The 25142-nt window shown below is 58.3% G+C and overlaps 1 protein-coding gene across 1 annotated transcript in view; it reads right to left on the bottom strand.

The window, feature by feature from the left end:
- The window catches only part of syn3 (synapsin III), a gene marked incomplete at its 5' end in the record, with an annotated part of 37485 nt that extends 12610 nt beyond the window's left edge, over window positions 1–24875 (bottom strand). The window contains 3 exons of the mRNA XM_067976946.1: window positions 22000–22050; window positions 22549–22608; window positions 24822–24875. Coding sequence (XP_067833047.1) covers window positions 22000–22050; window positions 22549–22608; window positions 24822–24875 — 165 coding nt within the window. The remainder of the gene's footprint in view (window positions 1–21999; window positions 22051–22548; window positions 22609–24821) is intronic.
- Between the last annotated feature and the right edge of the window lie 267 nt (window positions 24876–25142).

Genomic DNA, 25142 nt, shown 5'->3' on the forward strand with positions numbered 1-25142 from the left:
GAGAAGCAGCAGGAGGTGGAGAAAGATCAGCAGGTGGAGAAGGAGCAGGAGGTGGAGAAGGATTAGGTGGTAGAGAAGGAGCAGTTGGTAGACAAGGAGCAGGATGTGGCGAAGGACCAGGAGGAGGAGAAGGAACAGGAGGTGGACAAGGAGCAGGAGGTGGAGAAGGAGCAGGAGGTGGAGAAGGATCAAGAGCAGGAGGTGGGGAAAGAACAGGAGGTGGTGAAGGAGCAGGAGTTTGAGACGGAGCAGGAGGTGGAGAATGAAAAGGAGGCGGAGAAGGAACAGGAGGTGGAGAAGGAACAGGAGGTGGAGACGGAAGAGGTGGTGGAGACGGAACAGGAGGTGGAGGAGGAGCAGTAGGTGGAGGAGGAAGAAGAGGTGGAGAAGGAGCAGGAGGTGGAGAAGGATATGGAGGTGGAGTACTCGGCGGAGGTGGAGAAGGAGCAGGAAGTGGAGAAGTAGCAGGAGGTGGAGAAGGATCAGCAGGTGGAGAAGGAGTAGGATGTGGACGAGGAGCAGGAGGTGGAGAAAGAGCAGGAGGTGGAGAAGGAGCAGGAGGTGGAGAAGTAGCAGGATGTGGAGCAGGAGCAGGAGCAGGAGGTGGAGCAGGAGGTGGAGAAGGAGCAGGAGGTGGAGAAGGATCAGGAGGTGGAGAAGGAGCAGGAGGTGGAGAAGGAGCAGGATGTTGAGAAGGAAAAGGAATTGGAGATGAGCAGGAGGTGGAGAACGAGCAGGTGGTGGAGAAGGAGGTAGTAGATGGAGAAGGAGCAGGAGCAGGAGTAGGAGAAGGAACAGAAGGTGGAGAACGAGCAGGAGGTGGAGAAGGAGCAGGATGTGGAGCAAGACAGGAGGTAGAGAAGGAGCAGGAGGTGGAGGAGTAGCAGGAGGAGCAGGACGTTGAGGAGATGGAGTAGGAGGAAGACGAGAAGGAGCACGAGGTGTAGGAGGAGAAGGAGAATGTGCAGGAGGAGGAGAAGGAGCAGGAGGTGGAGAAGGAGCAGGAGGAGTTGAAGGAGCAGAAGGTGGAGAAGGAGCAGGAGGAGGAGAAGGAGCAGGAGGAGGAGAAGGAGCAGGAGGTGCAGAAGGAGCAGGAGGAGGAGAAGGACCAGGAGGAGGAGGATTAGCAGGAGAAGGAGCAGGTTGAGCAGGAGGAGGAAGATGTTGAGCAAGAGGAGGAGGTTGAACAGGCGGAGGGTGTTGAGCAGGAGGAGGGAGATGAGCAGGAGGAAGGAGTTGACAAGGAGCAGGAGGAGGAGAAGGAACAGGAGGTGGCGAATGAGCAGGAGGTGGAGAAGGAGCAGGAGGTCGAGAAGGTGCAGGAGGAGAAGAAGGAGCAGGAGGTGGAGAAGAAGAAGAAGGTGGAGACGGAACAGGAGGTGGAGACGGAGCAGGAGGACGAGAAGGAGCAGGAGGAGAAGGAGAAGTAGGTGGAGAAGGAGGAGGAGGATGAGTAGGAGGTTGAGCAGGAGGTGGAGAGGAACCGGAGGTGGAGAACGCGCAGGAGGTGGGGAAAGAGCAGGAGGTGGAGAAGGAGCAGGAGGTGGAGAAGGAGCAGGAGGTGTAGAAGGAGCAGGAGGAGGAGCAGGAGCAGGTGGTGGAGCAGGAGCTGGAGGAGGAGCAGGAGCAGGAGGTGGAGCATGAGCTCGAGGTGGAGAAGGATGAGGTGGTGGAGAAGGAGCAGGAGGTGGAGAAGGAGCATGAGGTGGAGAAGGAGCAGGAGGTGGAGAAGGAGCAGGAGCTGTAGAAGGAGCAGGAGGTGGAGACGGAACAGGACGTGGAGACGGAACAGGAGGAGGAGAAGGAGCAGGAGGTGGAGACGGAACAGGAGGTGGAGTCGGAGCAGGAGGAGGTGGACGAGGAGAAGAAGGAGCAGGAGGAGGAGGAGGAGACGGAGAAGGTGGAAGAGGAGGATAAGGAGCAGAGGTGGAGAAGGAGCAGGAGGAGTTGAAGGAGCAGAATGTGGAGGAGGAGCAGCAGGTGGAGAAGGAGCAGGATGAGGAGAAGGAGCAGGAGGTAAAGAAGGAGAAAGAGGTAGAGAAGGAGCAGGAGAAGGAGCAGGAGGTGGAGGAGGAGCAGGAGGAGCAGGAGGAGGAGCAGGTTGAGCAGGAGGAGGGAGTTGAGCAGGATGAGGGAGTTGAGAAGGAAAAGAAGGAGGATAAGGACCAGGAGGAGGAGAAGGAACAGGAGTTATAGAGAAGGAGTAGGAGATGTAGAAGCAGCAGGCGGTGGAGAAGGAGAAGGAGCAGGAGGTGGGTAATGAGCAGGAGGTGGAGAAGGAGCAGGAGGAGAAGAAAGAGCAGGAGGTGGAGAAGAAGCAGGAGGAGAAGAAGGAGCAGGAGGAGGAGAAGGAGCCGGAGGAGGAGAAGGACCAGGAGGAGGAGAAGGAACTGGAGTTGGAGAAGGAGCAGGAGTTGGAGATGGAGAAGGAGCAGGAGGTGGAGAAGGAGCAGGAGGTGGAGAAGGAGCAGGAGGAGAAGAAGGAGCAGGAGGTGGATAAGAAGCAGGAGGAGAAGAAGGAGCAGTAGGTGGAGACAGAGCGGGAAGTGGAGAAGGAGCAGGAGGTGGAGACGGAACAGGAGGTGGAGACGGTACAGGAGGTGGAGACGGAACAGGAGGTGGAGACGGAACAGGAGGTGGAGAAGGAGCAGGAGGTGGAGAAGGAACAAGATGTGGAGCAGGAGCAGCAGGTGGAGGTTGAGTAGGAGGAGGAAAAGGAGCAGGAGGAGGTTGAGCAGAGGTTGCAGAAGGAGCAGGGTTTGGTGAAATAGCAGAAGGAGGAGAAGGAGCAGGAGGAGGAGAAGGAACAGGAGGAGGAGAAGGAGCAGGAGTTCGAGAAGGAGCAGGAGGAGGATCTGGAGCAGTATGCGGAGGTGTAGCCGGAGTTGGAGAAGGAGCTGGAGGTGGAGAATGAGCAGGAGGAGGAGGTGGATCAGGAGGAGGATGTTGATCAGGAGGAGGAGAAGGAGCAGGAGGAGTTTGAGCGGGAGGAGGAGAAGGAGCAGGAGGTGGAGTAGGAGCAGGAGGTGGAGAAGGTGCAGGAGGAGGAGAAGGAGCAGGTGGAGCAGGAGGAGGAGGAGGTTGAGCAGGAGGAGGGAGTTGAGCAGGATGAGGGAGTTGAGAAGGAAAAGAAGGAGGATAAGGACCAGGAGGAGGAGAAGGAACAGGAGTTATAGAGAAGGAGTAGGAGATGTAGAAGCAGCAGGCGGTGGAGAAGGAGAAGGAGCAGGAGGTGGGTAATGAGCAGGAGGTGGAGAAGGAGCAGGAGGAGAAGAAAGAGCAGGAGGTGGAGAAGAAGCAGGAGGAGAAGAAGGAGCAGGAGGAGGAGAAGGAGCCGGAGGAGGAGAAGGACCAGGAGGAGGAGAAGGAACTGGAGTTGGAGAAGGAGCAGGAGTTGGAGATGGAGAAGGAGCAGGAGGTGGAGAAGGAGCAGGAGGTGGAGAAGGAGCAGGAGGAGAAGAAGGAGCAGGAGGTGGAGAAGAAGCAGGAGGAGAAGAAGGAGCAGGAGGTGGAGACGGAGCGGGAAGTGAAGAAGGAGCAGGAGGTGGAGACGGAACAGGAGGTGGAGACGGTACAGGAGGTGGAGACGGAACAGGAGGTGGAGACGGAACAGGAGGTGGAGAAGGAGCAGGTGGTGGAGAAGGAACAAGATGTGGAGCAGGAGCAGCAGGTGGAGGAGGAGCAGGAGGTGGAGCAGGAGCAGGATGTGGAGCAGGAGCCGGAGGTGGAACGTGAGCCCGATTTTGAGCAGGAGATGGAGAAGGAGCAGGAGGTGGAGAAGCAGTAGGAGAAGGAGTTTGGAGGTGCAGAAGGAGCAGGAGGGCGACAAGGAGCAGGAGGGCGACACGGAGCAGGATTTGGAGAAGGAGCAGGGAGAGGAGAAGGAGCAGGAGGTGGAGAAGGAGCAGAGGGCGGGACGGAGGATGAGGTGGACAAAGAGCAGAAGGTGGAGAAGAAGCAGGAGGTGGAGAAGGAGCAGGAGGTGGAGAAGGAGCAGGAGGTGTAGAAGGAGCAGGTTGTGGAGTTGGAGTAGGAGGAGGTTGAGCAGGAGATGGAGAAGGAGCAGGAGGGGGAGAAGTAGCAGGAGGTGGAGAAGGAGCAGGAGGTGGAGAAGGAGCCGGAGGTGGAGAAGGAGCCGGAGGTGGAGAAGAAGCTGGAGTTGGAGAAGGGGTAGGAGGAGCAGGTTGAGCAGGAGGAGGAGAAGCAGGAGGAGCAGGTTGAGCTGGCCAAGGAAAGGAGCAGGATCTGCACGTGATGCAGGAGTTGGAGAAGCAGCAGGAGAAGAAGAAGGATCAGGAGGAGGAGGAGAAGGAGCAGGAGAAGAAGGAGTAGCAGGAGGTGGAGAAGGAGCAGGAGATGAAGGGGGTGGTTGAACAGGAGGTGGAAAAGGAGCTGGAGGTGCAGGAGGAGGAGAAGGAGCAGGCGGGGGAGAAGGAGCAGGAGGGGGACAAGGAGCAGAATGAGGAGAAGCAGCGTGAGGTGGCGAAGGAGCTGGAGGAGGAGTAGAAGCAGGAGGTGGAGAAAGAGCATTTGGAGGAGGTGGAGAAGGAGCAGTGGGAGGAGTTGGAGCAGATGGAGGAGGTGGAGCTGGAGGTGGAGAAGGAGCAGGAGGAGGAGGAGGTGGAGCAGGAGGAGGATGTTGATCAGGAGGAGGAGAAGGAGCAGGAGGAGGAGGTGGAGCAGGAGGAGGATGTTGATCAGGATGAGGAGATGGAGCAGGAGGAGGATATTGATCAGGAGGTGGAGAAGGAGCAGGAGGAGGAGGTGGAGCAGGAGGAGGATGTTGATCAGGATGAGGAGATGGAGCAGGAGGAGGATGTTGATCAGGAGGTGGAGAAGGAGCCGGAGGTGGAGAAGGAGCCGGATTTGGATAAAGAGACGGAGGTGGAGAATGGGCAGGAGGTGGAGAAGGGGCAGGAGGTGGAGAATGGGCACGAGGGGGAGGAGGATGAGACGGAGCAGAAATGGAGAAGGAGCAGGAGGAGAAGAAGGGGCAGGAGGAGAAGACGGAGCAGGAGCGGAAGACGGAGCTGGAGGAGGACAAGGAGCAGGAGGAGGAGGCGGATCAGGAGCTGGAGAAGGAGCAGGAGGAGGAGGTGGAGGAGGAGGTGGAGAAGGAGCAGGAGGAGAAGAAGGAGCAGGAGGTGGAGAAGGAGCAGGATATGAAGGGGGAGGTTGAACAGGAGGTGGAATAGGAGCAGGATGTGGAGGAGGAGGCGAAGGAGCAGGAGGGATAGAAGGAGCAGGAGGGGGCGATGGAGCAGGAAGTAGAAAAAGAAACAGGAGGGGGAGAAGGAGCAGGAGGAGGAGAAGGAGCTGAAAAAGGAGAAGCAGCGTGAGGTGGCGAAGGAGCTGGAGGAGGAGCAGGAACAGGAGGTGGAGAAGGAGCAGTGGGAGGAGGTGGAGCAGATGGAGGAGGTGGAGCTGGAGGTGGAGAAGGCGCAGGAGGAGGAGGTGGAGCAGGTGGAGGATGTTGATCAGGAGGAGGAGAAGTAGCAGGAGGAGTTTGAGCGGGAGGAGGAGAAGGAGCAAGAGGTGAAGAAGGAACAGGAGGGCGAGAAGGAGCAGGAGGTCGAGAAGGAGCAGGAGGGCGACAAGCAGCAGGAAGGCGATAAGGAGCAGGAGGTGGAGCAGGAGGTGGTGAATGTAGAAGGAGCAGGAGGAGGGGGATGAGAAGGAGCAGGAGGTGGAGAAGGAGCACGAGGAGGGGAAGGAGGAGGATGAGGAGAAGGAGCAGGTGCAGGAGAAGGAGGAGGAGGTGGAGATGGAGCTGGAGTGGAGAAGGGGCAAGAGAAGATGAAGGAGCATGAGGAGGAATACGAGCAGGAGGAGAAGGAGCAGGAGTTGGTGAATGTGCAAGATGGGGAGAAGCAGCAGGAGGTGGAGAAGGGGCATGTGGTGGAGATGGAGCAGAAGGTGGATGAGGAGCAGCAGGTGGAGAAGGAGAAGGAGGAGGCGAAGGAGAAGGAGTTTGAGCAGGAGGAGGAAGAGGTTGAGCAGGAGGAAGAGGTTGATGAGGCGGAGGGAGTTGAGACGGAGCACGAGGAGGAGAAGGGCCAGGAGGAGGAGAAGGAACACGAGGTGGTGAAGGAGCAGGAGGTGGAGAAGGAGCAGGAGGTGGAGAAGGAGCAGGATTTGCAGAAGAGGCAGGAGGTGGAGAAGGAGCAGGAGCAGGAATTGTGGATGGAGCAGGAGGTGGAGAAGGAGCAGGAGGAGAAGAAGGAGCAGGAGGTGGAGAAGGAGCAGAAAGTGGAGACGCAGCAGGAGGTGGAGAAGGAGCAGGAGCTTGAGAAGGAGCAGGTGGTGGAGACGCAACAGGAGGTGGAGACGGAACAGGAGGTGGAGAAGGAGCAGGAGGAGGAGAAGGAGCAGGAGGTGGAGAAGGAGCAGGAGGTGGAGAAGGATCAGCATTTGGAGAAGGAGCAGGAGGTGGAGCAGGTTTAGGTGGTAGAGATGGTGCAGTTGGTAGAGAAGGAGCAGGTGGTGGAGTCGGAGCAGTAGGTGGAGCAAGAGCAGGAGGAGGAGAAGGAGCAGGAGGAGTAGATTGAGCAGGATGTGGAAAAAGACCAGGAGGACGATAAGGAACTGGAGGTGGAGAAGGAGCAGGAGGTGGAGAAGGAGCAGGAGGTGGAGAAAGAGCAGGAGGTGGAGAATGAAAAGGAGGAGGGGAAGGAACAGGAGGTGGAGACGGAACAGGTGGGGGAGACGGAACAGGAGGTGGAGGAGGAGCAGGAGGTGGAGGAGGAAGACGAGGTGGAGAAGGAGCAGGAGGTGGAGAAGGATATGGAGGTGGAGTACTAGCAGGAGGTGGAGAAGGAGCAGGAAGTGGAGAAGGAGCAGGACGTGGAGAAGGAGCATAGGAGGAGAAGGAGGAGAAGGAGCAGATGGAAGAAGAGGAGGTGCAGAAGGACCAGGAGGAGCAGGAGGAGGAGAAGGAGGAGAAGGAGCAGGTGGAATTGGAAAATGTGGATCAGGAGCAGGAGGTGGAGCAGGAGCCGGAGCTGGAGAAGGAGCAGTTGGTGGAGAAGGAGCAGGAGGTGAAGAAGGAGCAGGAGGTGGAGAAGGATCAGCAGGTGGAGAAGGAGCAGGAGGTGGAGAAGGATTAGGTGGTAGAGAAGGAGCAGTTGGTAGAGAAGGAGCAGGTGGTGGAGAAGGAGCAGCAGGTGGAGACGGAGCAGTAGGTGGAGCAAGTGCAGGAGGAGGAGAAGGAGCAGGAGGAGGAGATTGAGCAGGATGTGGAGAAGGACCAGGAGGAGGAGAAGGAACAGGAGGTGGAGAAGGAGCAGGAGGTGGAGAAGGAGCAGGAGGTGGAGAAGGAGCAGGAGCAGGAGGTGAGGAGGGAGCAGGAAGTGGAGAAGGAGCAGGAGGTGGAGATGGAGCATAGGAGGAGAAGGAGGAGAAGGAGCAGATGGAAGAGGAGGAGGTGCAGAAGGACCAGGAGGAGTAGAAGGAGCAGGAGGAGGAGAAGGAGGAGAAGGAGCAGGGAGAAGTGGAAAATGTGGATAAGGAGCAGGAGGTGGAGCATGAGCGGGAGGTGGAGCAGGAGCCGGATCTGGAGAAGGAGCAGGAGCTGGAGAAAGAGCAGGAGGTGGAATAGGAACAGGAGTTGTGGAAGGAACCGGAGGTGGAGAAGGAACAGGAGGTGGAGACGGAAGAGATGGTGGAGACGGAACAGGAGGTGGAGAAGTAGCAGGAGGTGGAGGAGTTGGAAGAGGTGGTGTAGGAGCAGGAGGTAGAGAAGGAGCAGGAGGAGGTGAAGGACGAGGAGGAGATGGAGCAGGAGGAAGAGAAGCAGCAGAAGGAGTAGAAGGAGCAGTAGTTGGAGAATGAGGAGGAGGAAGAGGAGGAGGTTGAGCAGGAGGTGGAGATGGAGCAGGAGGTGGAGAAGGAGCAGGAGTTGTAGAAGGAGCAGGAGGTGTCGACGGAGCAAGAAGTTTAGAAGGAGCAGAGGAGGAGAAGGTGGAGAAGGAGCAGGTGGAAGAGGAGGAGGTGGAGAAGCACAAGGAGGAGGAGAAGGAGCAGGAGGAGGATAAGGAGCAGGTGGATAAGGAGGAGTTGGAGAAGGAGCAGGAGGTGGAGAAGGAGCAGGAGGAGCAGAAGGTGGAGAAGCAGCAGGAGGTGGAGAAGGTGCAGGCGGAGGAGAAGGAACAGGAGGTGTACAAGGAACAGGGCGTGGAGAAGGAACAGGACGTGGAGAAAGAGCAGGAGGCGTAGAAGGAGCAGGAGGAGGAGACGGAGCAGGAGGAGGACAAGGAACAGTATGTGGAGAATGAGGAGTAGGAAGAGGAGGAGGTTGATCAGGAAGAGGAGTTTGAGCAGAAGGTGGAGATGCAACAAGAGGTGGAGATGGAGCAAGAGGTGGAGAAAAAGCAGGAGCTGGAGAAAGAGCAGGAGCTGGAGAAGGAGCAGGACGTGGAGAAGGAACAGGAGGTGGAGAAGAACAGGAGGTGGAGATGGAAGAGTTGGTGGAGACGGAACAGGAGGTGTAGAAGGAGCAATAGGTGGAGGAGGTAGAAGAGGTGGAGTAGGAGCAGGAGGTGGAGTAGGAGCAGGAGGATGAGAAGGAAGAGGAGGAGAAGGAGCAGGTGGAAGAGAAGGATCAGGAGGTGGAGAAGGAGGAGTAGGAAGAGGAGGAATGTGAGCAGGAGGTGGAGAAGGAGAAGGAGGTTTAGAAGGAGCAGGAGGTGGAGAAGGAGCAGGAGGTGGAGCAGGAGAAGGAGGTGGAGCAGGAGCAGGAGGTGGAGCAGGTGCAGGAGCAGGAGGAGGAGCTGGAGCACGAGGTGGAGCAGGAGCAGGAAGTGGAGAAGGAGCAGGAGGTGGAGAAGGAGGTGACGGAAGAGAAGGAGCAGGAGGTGGAGCTATAGCAGAAGGTGGAAAAGGAGCTGGAGGTGGGGTTTGAGTAGGTGGTGGAGAAGGAGCAGGAGGTGGAGAAGGAGCAGGAGGTGGAGAAGGAGCAGGAGGTGGAGAAGGCGCAGGAAGTGGAGCAGGAGCAGGAGGTGGAGCAGGTGCCGGAGGTGGAGCAGGAGCAAGAGGTGGAGAAGGAGCAGGAGGTGGAGAAGCAGCAGGAGGTGGAGAAAGATCAGCAGGTGGAGAAGGAGCAGGAGGTGGAGAAGGATTAGGTGGTAGAGAACGAGCAGTTGGTAGACAAGGAGCAGGATGTGGCGAAGGACCAGGAGGAGGAGAAGGAACAGGAGGTGGACAAGGAGCAGGAGGTGGAGAAGGAGCAGGAGGTGGAGAAGGATCAAGAGCAGGAGGTGGGGAAAGAACAGGAGGTGGTGAAGGAGCAGGAGTTTGAGACGGAGCAGGAGGTGGAGAATGAAAAGGAGGCGGAGAAGGAACAGGAGGTGGAGAAGGAACAGGAGGTGAAGACGGAAGAGGTGGTGGAGACGGAACAGGAGGTGGAGGAGGAGCAGTAGGTGGAGGAGGAAGAAGAGGTGGAGAAGGAGCAGGAGGTGGAGAAGGATATGGAGGTGGAGGACTCGGCGGAGGTGGAGAAGGAGCAGGAAGTGGAGAAGTAGCAGGAGGTGGAGAAGGATCAGCAGGTGGAGAAGGAGTAGGATGTGGACGAGGAGCAGGAGGTGGAGAAAGAGCAGGAGGTGGAGAAGGAGCAGGAGGTGGAGAAGGAGCAGGAGGAGAAGAAAGTGCAGGAGGTGGAGAAGAAGCAGGAGGAGAAGAAGGAGCAGGAGGAGGAGAAGGAGACGGGGGAGGAGAAGGACCAGGAGGAGGAGAAGGAACTGGAGTTGGAGAAGGAGCAGGAGTTGGAGATGGAGAAGGAGCAGGAGGTGGAGAAGGAGCAGGAGGTGGAGAAGGAGCAGGAGGAGAAGAAGGAGCAGGAGGTGGAGAAGAAGCAGGAGGAGAAGAAGGAGCAGGAGCTGGAGACGGAGCGGGAAGTGGAGAAGGAGCAGGAGGTGGAGACGGAACAGGAGGTGGAGACGGTACAGGAGGTGGAGACGGAACAGGAGGTGGAGACGGAACAGGAGGTGGAGAAGGAGCAGGAGGTGGAGAAGGAACAAGATGTGGAGCAGGAGCAGCAGGTGGAGCAGGAGCAGGAGGTGGAGCAGGAGCAGGATGTGGAGCAGGAGCCGGAGGTGGAACGTGAGCCCGATTTTGAGCAGGAGATGGAGAAGGAGCAGGAGGTGGAGAAGCAGTAGGAGAAGGAGTTTGGGCAGGAGGAGGAGGGGTTTGCTCAGGAGGAGGGGATTGCGCAGGAGGAGGGGGTTGCGCAGGAGTGGGGGATTGCGCAGGAGGAGGGGTTTGCGCAGGAGAAGGGGGTTGAGCTGGAGGTGGAGAAGGCGCAGGAGGTGGACAAGGGGCAGCAGGTGGTCAAGGGGCAGGAGGTGGAGATGGAGGAGGAGGAGGAGGAAGAGGTTGCTCAGTTAGAGGAGTTTGAGCAAGGGGTGGAGAAGGAGCAGGAGGAGGTTGAGCAGGAGGAGGAGAAGGAGCAGCAGGAGTAGAAGGAGCAGGATGTAGAGGAGGAGCAGGAGCGCGAGAAGCAGCAGGATGTGGAGAAGAAGCAGAAGGAGGGGAAGGGGCAGGAGACGAAGCAGGATGTGGAGAAGGAGCAGGAGGTGGTGAAGGAGCAGGAGGAGGAGACGGAGCAGGTGGAGGACAAGGAACAGTATGTGGAGAAGGAGGAGTAGGAAGAGGAGGAGGTTGATCAGGAAGAGGAGTTTGAGCAGGAGATGGAGAAGGAACAAGAGGTGGAGAAGGAGCAGGAGGTGGGGAAGGAGCAGGAGGTGGTGAAGGAGCAGGAGGTGGAGAAAGAGCAGGAGGTGGAGAATGAAAAGGAGGCGGATAAGGAACAGGAGGTGGAGAAGGAGCATGAGGTGGAGACGGAAGAGGTCGTGGAGACGGAAGAGGAGGTGGAGGAGGAGCAGTTGGTGGAGGAGGAAGAAGAGGTGGAGAAGGAGCAGGAGCTGGAGAAGGATAAGGAGGTGGAGCACTCGCCGGAGGTGGAGAAGGAGCAGGAAGTGGAGAAGGAGCAGGAGGTGGAGAAGGATCAGGAGGTGGAGAAGGAGAAGGAGGTGGACAATGAGCAGGAGGTGGAGAAAGAGCAGGAAGTGGAGAAGGAGCAGGAGGTGCAGAAGGAGAAGGAGGTGGAGAAGGAATAGGAGCCGCAGCTGGAGCAGGATCAGGATGTGGAGCAGGAGCAGGAGGTGGAGCAGAAGCAGGAGGTGGAGAAGTAGCAGGAGGTGGAGAAGGAGCAGGATGTTGAGAAGGAAAAGGAAGTGGAGATGAGCAGGAGGTGGAGAAGGAGCAGGAGGTGGAGAAGGAGCAGGAGGTGGAGCAGGAGCAGGTGGTGGAGCAGGAGCAGGAGATGGAGCAGGAGAAGGATGTGGAGCGTGAGCAGGAGGGGGAGAAGGAGCAGGAGGTGGAGAAGGAGCAGGAGGTGGAGGAGGAGCAGGAGGATTAGAAGTAGCAGGAGGTGGAGGAGGAGGAGAAGCAGCAGGAGTAGGGGAAGGAGCAGGAGGAGGAGAAGGAGCAGGAGAAGGAGGAGGTTGAGCAGGAGGAGGAAAAGGTTGAGCAGGAGGAGGAGGTTGACAAGGCGGAGGGTGTTGAGCGGGATGAGAAAGTTGAGCAGGAGGAGGGAGTTGAGAAGGAGCAGGAGGTGGAGAAGGAGCAGGAGGTGGAGAAGGAGCAGGAGGTGGAGAAGGAGCAGGAGGTGGAGCAGGAGCAGGTGGTGGAGCAGGAGCAGGAGATGGAGCATGAGAAGGAGGTGGAGCATGAGCATGAGGTAGAGAAGGAGGAGTGGAAGGAGCAGAAGGTGGAGAAAAGCAGCAGGTGGAGAAGGAGCAGGAGGAGGAGAAGGAGCAGGAGGTAAAGAAGGAGAAAGAGGTGGAGAAGGAGCAGGAGGTGGAGGAGGAGCAGGAGGAGCAGGAGGTTGAGCAGGAGGAGTGAGTTGAGCAGGATGAGGGAGTTGAGAAGGGAAAGGAGGAGGATAAGGACCAGGAGGAGGAGAAGGAACAGGAGTTATAGAGAAGGAATCGGAGGTGTAGAAGGAGCAAGCGGTGGAGAAGGACAAGGAGCAGGAGGTGGGTAAGGAGCAGGAGGTGGAGAAGGAACAGGAGGAGAAGAAGGAGCAGGAGGAGGAGAAGGACCAGGAGGAGGAGAAGGAACTGGAGGTGGAGAAGGAGCAGGAGGTGGAGAAGGAGCAGGACGTGGAGAAGGAGACGGAGCAGGAGGTGGGTAGGTAGCAGGAGGTGGAGAAGGAGCAGGAGGAGAAGAAGGAGCAGGAGGTGGAGAAGGAGCAGGATGTGGAGCAAGACAGGAGGTAGAGAAGGAGCAGGAGGTGGAGGAGTAGCAGGAGGAGCAGGACGTTGAGGAGATGGAGTAGGAGGAAGACGAGAAGGAGCACGAGGTGTAGGAGGAGAAGGAGAATGTGCAGGAGGAGGAGAAGGAGCAGGAGGTGGAGAAGGAGCAGGAGGAGTTGAAGGAGCAGAAGGTGGAGAAGGAGCAGGAGGAGAAGGAGCAGGAGGAGGAGAAGGAGCAGGAGGGGCAGAAGGAGCAGGAGGAGGAGAAGGACCAGGAGGAGGAGGATTAGCAGGAGAAGGAGCAGGTTGAGCAGGAGGAGGAAGATGTTGAGCAAGAGGAGGAGGTTGAACAGGCGGAGGGTGTTGAGCAGGAGGAGGGAGATGAGCAGGAGGAAGGAGTTGACAAGGAGCAGGAGGAGGAGAAGGAACAGGAGGTGGCGAATGAGCAGGAGGTGGAGAAGGAGCAGGAGGTCGAGAAGGTGCAGGAGGAGAAGAAGGAGCAGGAGGTGGAGAAGAAGAAGAAGGTGGAGACGGAACAGGAGGTGGAGACGGAGCAGGAGGACGAGAAGGAGCAGGAGGAGAAGGAGAAGTAGGTGGAGAAGGAGGAGGAGGATGAGTAGGAGGTTGAGCAGGAGGTGGAGAGGAACCGGAGGTGGAGAACGCGCAGGAGGTGGGGAAAGAGCAGGAGGTGGAGAAGGAGCAGGAGGTGGAGAAGGAGCAGGAGGTGTAGAAGGAGCAGGAGGAGGAGCAGGAGCAGGTGGCGGAGCAGGAGCTGGAGGAGGAGCAGGAGCAGGAGGTGGAGCATGAGCTCGAGGTGGAGAAGGATGAGGTGGTGGAGAAGGAGCAGGAGGTGGAGAAGGAGCATGAGGTGGAGAAGGAGCAGGAGGTGGAGAAGGAGCAGGAGCTGTAGAAGGAGCAGGAGGTGGAGACGGAACAGGACGTGGAGACAGAACAGGAGGAGGAGAAGGAGCAGGGTGTGGAGACGGAACAGGAGGTGGAGTCGGAGCAGGAGGAGGTGGACGAGGAGAAGAAGGAGCAGGAGGAGGAGGAGAAGGAGCAGGAGGTGGAGGAGGAGACGGAGAAGGTGGAAGAGGAGGATAAGGAGCAGAGGTGGAGAAGGAGCAGGAGGAGTTGAAGGAGCAGAATGTGGAGGAGGAGCAGCAGGTGGAGAAGGAACAGGATGAGGAGAAGGAGCAGGAGGTAAAGAAGGAGAAAGAGGTAGAGAAGGAGCAGGAGAAGGAGCAGGAGGTGGAGGAGGAGCAGGAGGAGCAGGAGGAGGAGGAGGTTGAGCAGGAGGAGGGAGTTGAGCAGGATGAGGGAGTTGAGAAGGAAAAGAAGGAGGATAAGGACCAGGAGGAGGAGAAGGAACAGGAGTTATAGAGAAGGATTAGGAGATGTAGAAGCAGCAGGCGGTGGAGAAGGAGAAGGAGCAGGAGGTGGGTAATGAGCAGGAGGTGGAGAAGGAGCAGGAGGAGAAGAAAGAGCAGGAGGTGGAGAAGAAGCAGGAGGAGAAGAAGGAGCAGGAGGAGGAGAAGGAGCCGGAGGAGGAGAAGGACCAGGAGGAGGAGAAGGAACTGGAGTTGGAGAAGGAGCAGGAGTTGGAGATGGAGAAGGAGCAGGAGGTGGAGAAGGAGCAGGAGGTGGAGAAGGAGCAGGAGGAGAAGAAGGAGCAGGAGGTGGAGAAGAAGCAGGAGGAGAAGAAGGAGCAGGAGGTGGAGACGGAGCGGGAAGTGGAGAAGGAGCAGGAGGTGGAGACGGAACAGGAGGTGGAGACGGTACAGGAGGTGGAGACGGAACAGGAGGTGGAGACGGAACAGGAGGTGGAGAAGGAGCAGGAGGTGGAGAAGGAACAAGATGTGGAGCAGGAGCAGCAGGTGGAGCAGGAGCAGGAGGTGGAGCAGGAGCAGGATGTGGAGCAGGAGCCGGAGGTGGAGCGTGAGCCCGATTTTGAGCAGGAGATGGAGAAGGAGCAGGAGGTGGAGAAGCAGTAGGAGAAGGAGTTTGGGCAGGAGGAGGAGGGGGTTGCTCAGGAGGAGGGGATTGCGCAGGAGGAGGGGGTTGCGCAGGAGTGGGTGGTTGCGCAGGAGGAGGGCTTTGCGCAGGAGAAGGGGGTTGAGCTGGAGGTGGAGAAGGCGCAGGAGGTGGACAAGGGGCAGTAGGTGGTCAAGGGGCAGGAGGTGGAGATGGAGGAGGAGGAGGAGGAAGAGGTTGCTCAGTTAGAGGAGTTTGAGCAAGGGGTGGAGAAGGAGCAGGAGGAGGTTGAGCAGGAGGAGGAGAAGGAGCAGCAGGAGTAGAAGGAGCAGGATGTACAGGAGGAGCAGGAGCGCGAGAAGCAGCAGGATGTGGAGAAGAAGCAGAAGGAGGGGAAGGGGCAGGAGACGGAGCAGGATGTGGAGAAGGAGCAGGAGGTGGTGAAGGAGCAGGAGGAGGAGACGGAGCAGGAGGAGGACAAGGAACAGTATGTGGAGAAGGAGGAGTAGGAAGAGGAGGAGGTTGATCAGGAAGAGGAGTTTGAGCAGGAGATGGAGAAGGAACAAGAGGTGGAGAAGGAGCAGGAGGTGGGGAAGGAGCAGGAGGTGGTGAAGGAGCAGGAGGTGGAGAAAGAGCAGGAGGTGGAGAATGAAAAGGAGGCGGAAAAGGAACAGGAGATGGAGAAGGAGCAGGAGGTGGAGACGGAAGAGGTCGTGGAGACGGAACAGGAGGTGGAGGAGGAGCAGTTGGTGGAGGAGGAAGAAGAGGTGGAGAAGGAGCAGGAGGTGGAGAAGGATAAGGAGGTGGAGCACTCGCCGGAGGTGGAGAAGGAGCAGGAAGTGGAGAAGGAGCAGGAGGTGGAGAAGGATCAGGAGGTGGAGAAGGAGAAGGAGGTGGACAATGAGCAGGAGGTGGAGAAAGAGCAGGAGGTGGAGAAGGAGCAGGAGGTGCAGAAGGAGAAGGAGGTGGAGAAGGAATAGGAGCCGCAGGTGGAGCAGGATCAGGATGTGGAGCAGGAGCAGGAGGTGGAGCAGAAGCAGGAGTTGGAGAAGGAGCAGGAGGTGGAGAAGGAGCAGGAGTTGGAGAAGGATCAGGAGGTGGAGAAGTCGCAGGAGGTGGAGAAGGAGCAGGATGTTGAGAAGGAAAAGGAAGTGGAGATGAGCAGGAGGTGGAGAAGGAGCAGGAGGTGGAGAAGGAGCAGGAGGTGGAGCAGGCGCAGGTGGTGGAGCAGGAGCAGGAGATGGAGCAGGAGAAGGAGGTGGAGCGTGACCAGGAGGGGGAGAAGGAGCAGGAGGTGGAGAAGGAGCAGGAGGTGGAGGAGGAGCAGGAGGATTAGAAGTAGCAGGAGGTGGAGGAGGAGGAGAAGCAGCAGGAGTAGGGGAAGGAGCAGGAGGAGGAGAAGGAGCAGGAGAAGGAGGAGGTTGAGCAGGAGGAGGAAAAGGTTGAGCAGGAGGAGGAGGTTGACAAGGCGGAGGGTGTTGAGCGGGATGAGAAAGTTGAGCAGGAGGAGGGAGTTGAGAAGGAGCAGGAGGTGGAGAAGGAGCAGGAGGTGGAGGAGGAGCAGGAGGAGCAGGAGGAGGAGGAGGTTGAGCAGGAGGAGGGAGTTGAGCAGGATGAGGGAGTTGAGAAGGAAAAGAAGGAGGATAAGGACCAGGAGGAGGAGAAGGAACAGGAGTTATAGAGAAGGATTAGGAGATGTAGAAGCAGCAGGCGGTGGAGAAGGAGAAGGAGCAGGAGGTGGGTAATGAGCAGGAGGTGGAGAAGGAGCAGGAGGAGAAGAAAGAGCAGGAGGTGGAGAAGAAGCAGGAGGAGAAGAAGGAGCAGGAGGAGGAGAAGGAGCCGGAGGAGGAGAAGGACCAGGAGGAGGAGAAGGAACTGGAGTTGGAGAAGGAGCAGGAGTTGGAGATGGAGAAGGAGCAGGAGGTGGAGAAGGAGCAGGAGGTGGAGAAGGAGCAGGAGGAGAAGAAGGAGCAGGAGGTGGAGAAGAAGCAGGAGGAGAAGAAGGAGCAGGAGGTGGAGACGGAGCGGGAAGTGGAGAAGGAGCAGGAGGTGGAGACGGAACAGGAGGTGGAGACGGTACAGGAGGTGGAGACGGAACAGGAGGTGGAGACGGAACAGGAGGTGGAGAAGGAGCAGGAGGTGGAGAAGGAACAAGATGTGGAGCAGGAGCAGCAGGTGGAGCAGGAGCAGGAGGTGGAGCAGGAGCAGGATGTGGAGCAGGAGCCGGAGGTGGAGCGTGAGCCCGATTTTGAGCAGGAGATGGAGAAGGAGCAGGAGGTGGAGAAGCAGTAGGAGAAGGAGTTTGGGCAGGAGGAGGAGGGGGTTGCTCAGGAGGAGGGGATTGCGCAGGAGGAGGGGGTTGCGCAGGAGTGGGTGGTTGCGCAGGAGGAGGGCTTTGCGCAGGAGAAGGGGGTTGAGCTGGAGGTGGAGAAGGCGCAGGAGGTGGACAAGGGGCAGTAGGTGGTCAAGGGGCAGGAGGTGGAGATGGAGGAGGAGGAGGAGGAAGAGGTTGCTCAGTTAGAGGAGTTTGAGCAAGGGGTGGAGAAGGAGCAGGAGGAGGTTGAGCAGGAGGAGGAGAAGGAGCAGCAGGAGTAGAAGGAGCAGGATGTACAGGAGGAGCAGGAGCGCGAGAAGCAGCAGGATGTGGAGAAGAAGCAGAAGGAGGGGAAGGGGCAGGAGACGGAGCAGGATGTGGAGAAGGAGCAGGAGGTGGTGAAGGAGCAGGAGGAGGAGACGGAGCAGGAGGAGGACAAGGAACAGTATGTGGAGAAGGAGGAGTAGGAAGAGGAGGAGGTTGATCAGGAAGAGGAGTTTGAGCAGGAGATGGAGAAGGAACAAGAGGTGGAGAAGGAGCAGGAGGTGGGGAAGGAGCAGGAGGTGGTGAAGGAGCAGGAGGTGGAGAAAGAGCAGGAGGTGGAGAATGAAAAGGAGGCGGAAAAGGAACAGGAGATGGAGAAGGAGCAGGAGGTGGAGACGGAAGAGGTCGTGGAGACGGAACAGGAGGTGGAGGAGGAGCAGTTGGTGGAGGAGGAAGAAGAGGTGGAGAAGGAGCAGGAGGTGGAGAAGGATAAGGAGGTGGAGCACTCGCCGGAGGTGGAGAAGGAGCAGGAAGTGGAGAAGGAGCAGGAGGTGGAGAAGGATCAGGAGGTGGAGAAGGAGAAGGAGGTGGACAATGAGCAGGAGGTGGAGAAAGAGCAGGAGGTGGAGAAGGAGCAGGAGGTGCAGAAGGAGAAGGAGGTGGAGAAGGAATAGGAGCCGCAGGTGGAGCAGGATCAGGATGTGGAGCAGGAGCAGGAGGTGGAGCAGAAGCAGGAGTTGGAGAAGGAGCAGGAGGTGGAGAAGGAGCAGGAGTTGGAGAAGGATCAGGAGGTGGAGAAGTCGCAGGAGGTGGAGAAGGAGCAGGATGTTGAGAAGGAAAAGGAAGTGGAGATGAGCAGGAGGTGGAGAAGGAGCAGGAGGTGGAGAAGGAGCAGGAGGTGGAGCAGGCGCAGGTGGTGGAGCAGGAGCAGGAGATGGAGCAGGAGAAGGAGGTGGAGCGTGACCAGGAGGGGGAGAAGGAGCAGGAGGTGGAGAAGGAGCAGGAGGTGGAGGAGGAGCAGGAGGATTAGAAGTAGCAGGAGGTGGAGGAGGAGGAGAAGCAGCAGGAGTAGGGGAAGGAGCAGGAGGAGGAGAAGGAGCAGGAGAAGGAGGAGGTTGAGCAGGAGGAGGAAAAGGTTGAGCAGGAGGAGGAGGTTGACAAGGCGGAGGGTGTTGAGCGGGATGAGAAAGTTGAGCAGGAGGAGGGAGTTGAGAAGGAGCAGGAGGTGGAGAAGGAGCAGGAGGTGGAGGAGGAGCAGGAGGAGCAGGAGGAGGAGGAGGTTGAGCAGGAGGAGGGAGTTGAGCAGGATGAGGGAGTTGAGAAGGAAAAGAAGGAGGATAAGGACCAGGAGGAGGAGAAGGAACAGGAGTTATAGAGAAGGATTAGGAGATGTAGAAGCAGCAGGCGGTGGAGAAGGAGAAGGAGCAGGAGGTGGGTAATGAGCAGGAGGTGGAGAAGGAGCAGGAGGAGAAGAAAGAGCAGGAGGTGGAGAAGAAGCAGGAGGAGAAGAAGGAGCAGGAGGAGGAGAAGGAGCCGGAGGAGGAGAAGGACCAGGAGGAGGAGAAGGAACTGGAGTTGGAGAAGGAGCAGGAGTTGGAGATGGAGAAGGAGCAGGAGGTGGAGAAGGAGCAGGAGGTGGAGAAGGAGCAGGAGGAGAAGAAGGAGCAGGAGGTGGAGAAGAAGCAGGAGGAGAAGAAGGAGCAGGAGGTGGAGACGGAGCGGGAAGTGGAGAAGGAGCAGGAGGTGGAGACGGAACAGGAGGTGGAGACGGTACAGGAGGTGGAGACGGAACAGGAGGTGGAGACGGAACAGGAGGTGGAGAAGGAGCAGGAGGTGGAGAAGGAACAAGATGTGGAGCAGGAGCAGCAGGTGGAGCAGGAGCAGGAGGTGGAGCAGGAGCAGGATGTGGAGCAGGAGCCGGAGGTGGAGCGTGAGCCCGATTTTGAGCAGGAGATGGAGAAGGAGCAGGAGGTGGAGAAGCAGTAGGAGAAGGAGTTTGGGCAGGAGGAGGAGGGGGTTGCTCAGGAGGAGGGGATTGCGCAGGAGGAGGGGGTTGCGCAGGAGTGGGTGGTTGCGCAGGAGGAGGGCTTTGCGCAGGAGAAGGGGGTTGAGCTGGAGGTGGAGAAGGCGCAGGAGGTGGACAAGGGGCAGTAGGTGGTCAAGGGGCAGGAGGTGGAGATGGAGGAGGAGGAGGAGGAAGAGGTTGCTCAGTTAGAGGAGTTTGAGCAAGGGGTGGAGAAGGAGCAGGAGGAGGTTGAGCAGGAGGAGGAGAAGGAGCAGCAGGAGTAGAAGGAGCAGGATGTACAGGAGGAGCAGGAGCGCGAGAAGCAGCAGGATGTGGAGAAGAAGCAGAAGGAGGGGAAGGGGCAGGAGACGGAGCAGGATGTGGAGAAGGAGCAGGAGGTGGTGAAGGAGCAGGAGGAGGAGACGGAGCAGGAGGAGGACAAGGAACAGTATGTGGAGAAGGAGGAGTAGGAAGAGGAGGAGGTTGATCAGGAAGAGGAGTTTGAGCAGGAGATGGAGAAGGAACAAGAGGTGGAGAAGGAGCAGGAGGTGGGGAAGGAGCAGGAGGTGGTGAAGGAGCAGGAGGTGGAGAAAGAGCAGGAGGTGGAGAATGAAAAGGAGGCGGAAAAGGAACAGGAGATGGAGAAGGAGCAGGAGGTGGAGACGGAAGAGGTCGTGGAGACGGAACAGGAGGTGGAGGAGGAGCAGTTGGTGGAGGAGGAAGAAGAGGTGGAGAAGGAGCAGGAGGTGGAGAAGGATAAGGAGGTGGAGCACTCGCCGGAGGTGGAGAAGGAGCAGGAAGTGGAGAAGGAGCAGGAGGTGGAGAAGGATCAGGAGGTGGAGAAGGAGAAGGAGGTGGACAATGAGCAGGAGGTGGAGAAAGAGCAGGAGGTGGAGAAGGAGCAGGAGGTGCAGAAGGAGAAGGAGGTGGAGAAGGAATAGGAGCCGCAGGTGGAGCAGGATCAGGATGTGGAGCAGGAGCAGGAGGTGGAGCAGAAGCAGGAGTTGGAGAAGGAGCAGGAGGTGGAGAAGGAGCAGGAGTTGGAGAAGGATCAGGAGGTGGAGAAGTCGCAGGAGGTGGAGAAGGAGCAGGATGTTGAGAAGGAAAAGGAAGTGGAGATGAGCAGGAGGTGGAGAAGGAGCAGGAGGTGGAGAAGGAGCAGGAGGTGGAGCAGGCGCAGGTGGTGGAGCAGGAGCAGGAGATGGAGCAGGAGAAGGAGGTGGAGCGTGAGCAGGAGGGGGAGAAGGAGCAGGAGGTGGAGAAGGAGCAGGAGGTGGAGGAGGAGCAGGAGGATTAGAAGTAGCAGGAGGTGGAGGAGGAGGAGAAGCAGCAGGAGTAGGGGAAGGAGCAGGAGGAGGAGAAGGAGCAGGAGAAGGAGGAGGTTGAGCAGGAGGAGGAAAAGGTTGAGCAGGAGGAGGAGGTTGACAAGGCGGAGGGTGTTGAGCGGGATGAGAAAGTTGAGCAGGAGGAGGGAGTTGAGAAGGAGCAGGAGGTGGAGAAGGAGCAGGAGGTGGAGAAGGAGCAGGAGGTGGAGAAGGAGCAGGAGGTGGAGCAGGAGCAGGTGGTGGAGCAGGAGCAGGAGATGGAGCATGAGAAGGAGGTGGAGCATGAGCATGAGGTAGAGAAGGAGGAGTGGAAGGAGCAGAAGGTGGAGAAAAGCAGCAGGTGGAGAAGGAGCAGGAGGAGGAGAAGGAGCAGGAGGTAAAGAAGGAGAAAGAGGTGGAGAAGGAGCAGGAGGTGGAGCAGGAGGAGGGAGTTGAGCAGGATGAGGGAGTTGAGAAGGGAAAGGAGGAGGATAAGGACCAGGAGGAGGAGAAGGAACAGGAGTTATAGAGAAGGAGTCGGAGGTGTAGAAGGAGCAAGCGGTGGAGAAGGACAAGGAGCAGGAGGTGGGTAAGGAGCAGGAGTTGGAGAAGGAACAGGAGGAGAAGAAGTAGCAGGAGGAGGAGAAGGACCAGGAGGAGGAGAAGGAACTGGAGGTGGAGAAGGAGCAGGAGGTGGAGAAGGAGCAGGACGTGGAGAAGGAGAAGGAGCAGGAGGTGGGTAAGGAGCAGGAGGTGGAGAAGGAGCAGGAGGAGAAGAAGGAGCAGGAGGTGGAGACGGAGCGGGAAGTGGAGACGGAGCAGGAGGTGGAGACGGAGCAGGAGGTGGAGAAGGAGCAGGAGGTGGAGACGGAACATGAGGTGGAGACGCAACATGAGGTGGAGACGGAACAGGAGGTGGAGAAGGAGCAGGAGGTGGAGAAGGAACAGGAAGTGGAGCAGGAGCAGCAGGTGGAGCACGAGCAGAAGGTGGAGCAGGAGCAGGATGTGGAGAAGGAGCAGGAGGTGGAGATGCAGCAGGAGAAGGAGTTTGGGCAGGAGGAGGAGGGGTTGCTCAGGAGGAGGAGGGGCTCGCGCATGAGGAGGGGGTTGCGCAGGAGTGGGTGGTTGCGCAGGAGGAGGGGGATGCGCAGGAGGAGGGGGTTGAGCAGGAGGTGGAGAAGGTGCAGGAGGTGGACAAGGTGCAGGAGGTGGTCAAGGTGCAGGAGGTGGACAAGGGGCAGTAGGTGGACAAGGGGCAGGAGGTGGAGATGGAACAGAATGTGGAGAAGGAGCAGGAGGTGTAGAAGGAGCAGGAGGAGGAGAAGGAGCAGGAGGAGGACAAGAAGCAGTATGTGGAGAAGGAGGAGGAGGAGGAGGAAGAGGTTGCTCAGTTTGAAGAGTTCGAGCAAGGGGTGGAGAAGGAGCAGGAGGAGGTTGAGCAGGAGGACGAGAAGGAGCAGCAGGAGTAGAAGGAGCAGGAGGTCGAGGAGGAGCAGGAAGTCGAGAAGCAGCAGGATGTGGAGAAGAAGCAGAAGGCGGGGAAGGAGCAGGAGGAGGAGATGGAGCAGGTGGGTGAGAAGGAGCAGGAGGTGGACAAGGAGCTGGCACTGGAGATGGAGCAGGATGAAGAGAAGGAGAAGGACGAAGAGGAGGAGCAGGAGGTGGAGAAGGAGCAGGAGGTGGAGGTTGAGCAGGAGGGGGAGAATGAGCAGGAGGTGGAGGAGGAGCAGGAGGTTGAATAGGAGCAGGAGCAGGAGAAGGAGCAGGAGGAGGTGAAGGAGCAAGAGGCGGTGAAGAAGCAGGAGGAGGATAAGGAGCAGGAGGAGAAGAAGGAACAGGAGGTGGAGAAGGAGCAGGATTTGGAGAAGAAGCAAGGGGTGGAGAAGGAGCAGGAGGTGGAGGTTGAGCAGGAGGGGGAGAATGAGCAGGAGGTGGAGAAGGAGCAGGAGGTGGAGATGGTTGACCAGGAGGAGGAAGAGATTGAGCAGGAGGAGGAGGTTGATCAGGCGGAGGGAGGTGAGCACGAGGAGGGAGTTGAGCAGGAGGAGGGAGTTGAGAATGAGCAGGAGGAGGAGAAGGACCAGGAGGAGGAGAAGGAACAGGAGGTGGAGAAGGAGCAGGATTTGGAGAAGAAGCAAGGTTTGGAGAAGGAGGAGGAGGTGGAGGTTGAGCAGGAGGGGGAGGATGAGCAGGAGGTGGAGGAGGAGCAGGAGGTTGAGTAGGAGCAGGAGCAGGAGGAGGTGGTGAAGAAGCAGGAGGAGGAGAATGAGCAGGAGGAGGGGAAGGAACAGGAGGAGGAGGTGGAGAAGGAGCAGGAGTTGGAAAAGGAGCAGGTTGTGGAGAATGAGCAGGAGGAGGTTGAGGAGCAGCAGGATGAGGAGAAGGAGAAGCAGTAGTAGAAGAATCAGGAGTTGGAGGAGGAGCAGGAGGAGGAGAAGCAGATGGAGCAGGAGGAGGAGAAGGAGCAGGAGGAGAAGAAGGAGCAGGAGGTGGAGAAGAAGCAGGAGGAGAAGAAGGAGCTGGAGTTGGAGAAGGAGCAGGAAGTGGAGACGAAGCAGGAGGTGGAGAAGGAGCAGTAGCTGGAGAATGAGCAGGTGGTGGAGACGAACAGGAGGTGGAGACGTAACAGGAGGTGGAGAAGGAGCAGGAGGTGGAGACGGAACAGGAGGTGGAGAGGAACAGGAGGTGGAGATCGAGTAGGAGGTGAAGAAAGAGCAGGAGGTGTAGAAGGAGAAGGAGGTGGAGAAGGAGCAGTAGCTGTAGAAGGAGCAGGAGGAAGAGCAGTGGCAGGTGACGGAGAAGGAGCAGCAGCTGGAGAATGAGCAGGTGGTGGAGACGGAACAGGAGGTGGAGACGGAAGAGAGGTGGAGAAGGAGCAGGAGGTGGAGATGGTTGACCAGGAGGAGGAAGAGGTTGAGCAGGAGGAGGAGGTTGATCAGGCGGTGGGAGGTGAGCACGAGGAGGGAGTTGAGCAGGAGGAGGGAGTTGAGAAGGAGCAGGAGGAGGAGAAGGACCAGGAGGAGGAGATGGAGTAAGCGGAGGAGAAGGAGCAGGAGGAAGAGAAGGAGCAGGAGGAGGAGGAGGTTGACCAGGAGGAGGAAGAGGTTGAGCAGGAGGAGGAGGTTGATCAGGCGGAGGGAGGTGAGCACGAGGAGGGAGTTGAGCAGGAGGAGGGTGTTGAGAAGGAGCAGGAGGAGGAGAAGTACCAGGAGGAGGAGAAGGAACAGGAGGTGGAGGAGGAACAGGAGGTGGAGAAGGAGCAGGATTTGGAGAAGAAGCAAGAGGTGGAGAAGGAGCAGGAGCAGGAGTTGTGGATGGAGCAGGAGGTGGAGAAGGAGCAGGAGGAGAAGAAGGTGCAGGAGGTGGAGAAGAAGCAGGAGGAGAAGAAGTAGAAGGACGTGGAGAAGGAGCAGGAAGTGGAGACGCACCAGGAGGTGGAGATGGAACAGGAGCTTGAGAATGAGCAGGTGGTGGAGACGGAACAGTATTTGGAGACGGAACAGGAGGTGGAGAAGGCCAAGAAGCAGCAGGATTTGGAGAAGAAGCGAAGGAGCAGGAGAAGGAGCAGGATGCGGCGAAGGAGCAGCAGGAGGAGAAGGAGCAGGTGGGTGAGGTGGAGCAGGAGGAGGAGAAGGAGCAGGCGGTGGAGAAGGAGCAGGGCGATGAGAAGGAGAAGGACGAGGAGAAGCAGCAGGTGGAGGAGAAGGAGCAGGTGGTGAAGAAGGAGCAGGAGGAGCAGGGGGAGCAGGAGGAGGGGAAGCTGCAAGAGGGGGAGGAGGTGCAGGAGGAGCAGGAGGGGGAGATGGAGCAGGAGAGGGAGGAGGACAAGGAGGAAGAGAAGAAGCAGGAGGTGCAGAAGGAGCAGGAGGAGGTTCAGCAGGAGGTGGAGAAGGAGCAGGAGGAGCAGGGGGAGGTTGAGCAGGAGGTGGAGAAAGAGGAGGAGAACGTGAAGGAGCAGCTGGAGGAGAAGGAGCAGCAGGAAGAGATGTCGCTGCAGGAGGAGAAGGAGCAGCAGGAGGAGAAGGAGCAGGAGGAGGAGAAAGAGCAGGAGGAGGAGAAGCAGCAGGAGGAGGAGAAGGAGCAGGAGGTGGTGAAAAAGCACGAGGAGGAGGTTGGGCAGGAGGCGGAGAAGGAGCAGGAGGAGGTGAAGGGGCAGCAGGAGGAGAACGAGCAGCAGGAGGAGCAGGAGCAGGAGGAGGAGAAGGAGCAGTAGGTGGAGAAGGAGGAGGAGGAAGAGTATGAGTTTGAGGAGGAGGTGGAGAGAAACAGGAGGTGGAGAACGAGTAGGAGGTGGAGAACGAGCAGGGGTTGGAGAAGGAGCAGGAGGTGGAGAAGGAGCAGGTGTTGGAGACGGAACAGGAGGTGGAGAAGGATGAGGAGGTGGAGCATGAGCAGGAGGTTGAGAAGGAGCACGAGGTGGAGAAGGAGCAGCAGGTGGAGAAGGAGCAGGAGGTGGAGAAGGAGAAGGAGGATTAGAAGAAGCAGGAGGAGGAGAATCAGCAGTTGGAGGAGAAGGAGCAGGAGGTTGAGAAGGAGCAGGAGGTGGAGGAGGAGCAGGAGGAGGAGGACGAGGAGAAGAAGGAGCTGGAGGTGGAGGAGGAGAAGGAGAAGGTGGAGGAGGAGAAGGAGCAGGAGGTGGAGAAGGAGCAGGAGGAGTTGAAGGAGCAGAAGGTGGATAAGGAACAGCAGGTGGAGAAGGAGCAACAGGAGGCGAAGGAGCAGGAGGAGGAGGTGGTTGAGCAGGAGGAGTAGGTTGATGAGGCGGAGAGAGGTGAGCACGACGATGGAGTTGAGCAGAAGGAGGGAGTTGAGACGGAGCACCAGGAGGAGTAGGGCCAGGAGGAGGAGAAGGAAAACGAGGTGGAGAAGGAGCAGGAGGTGGAGAAGGAGCAGGAGCAGGAGTTGTGGATGGAGCAGGAGGTGGAGAAGGAGCAGGTGGAGAAGAAGGAGCAGGAGGTGGAGAAGGAGCAGTAAGTGGAGACGCAGCAGCAGGTGGAGAAGGAGCAGGAGCTGGAGCAGGAGCAGGTGGTGGA

This window comes from Heptranchias perlo, unplaced genomic scaffold, assembly GCF_035084215.1.
Source record: "Heptranchias perlo isolate sHepPer1 unplaced genomic scaffold, sHepPer1.hap1 HAP1_SCAFFOLD_115, whole genome shotgun sequence".
Lineage (NCBI taxonomy): Eukaryota > Metazoa > Chordata > Chondrichthyes > Hexanchiformes > Hexanchidae > Heptranchias > Heptranchias perlo.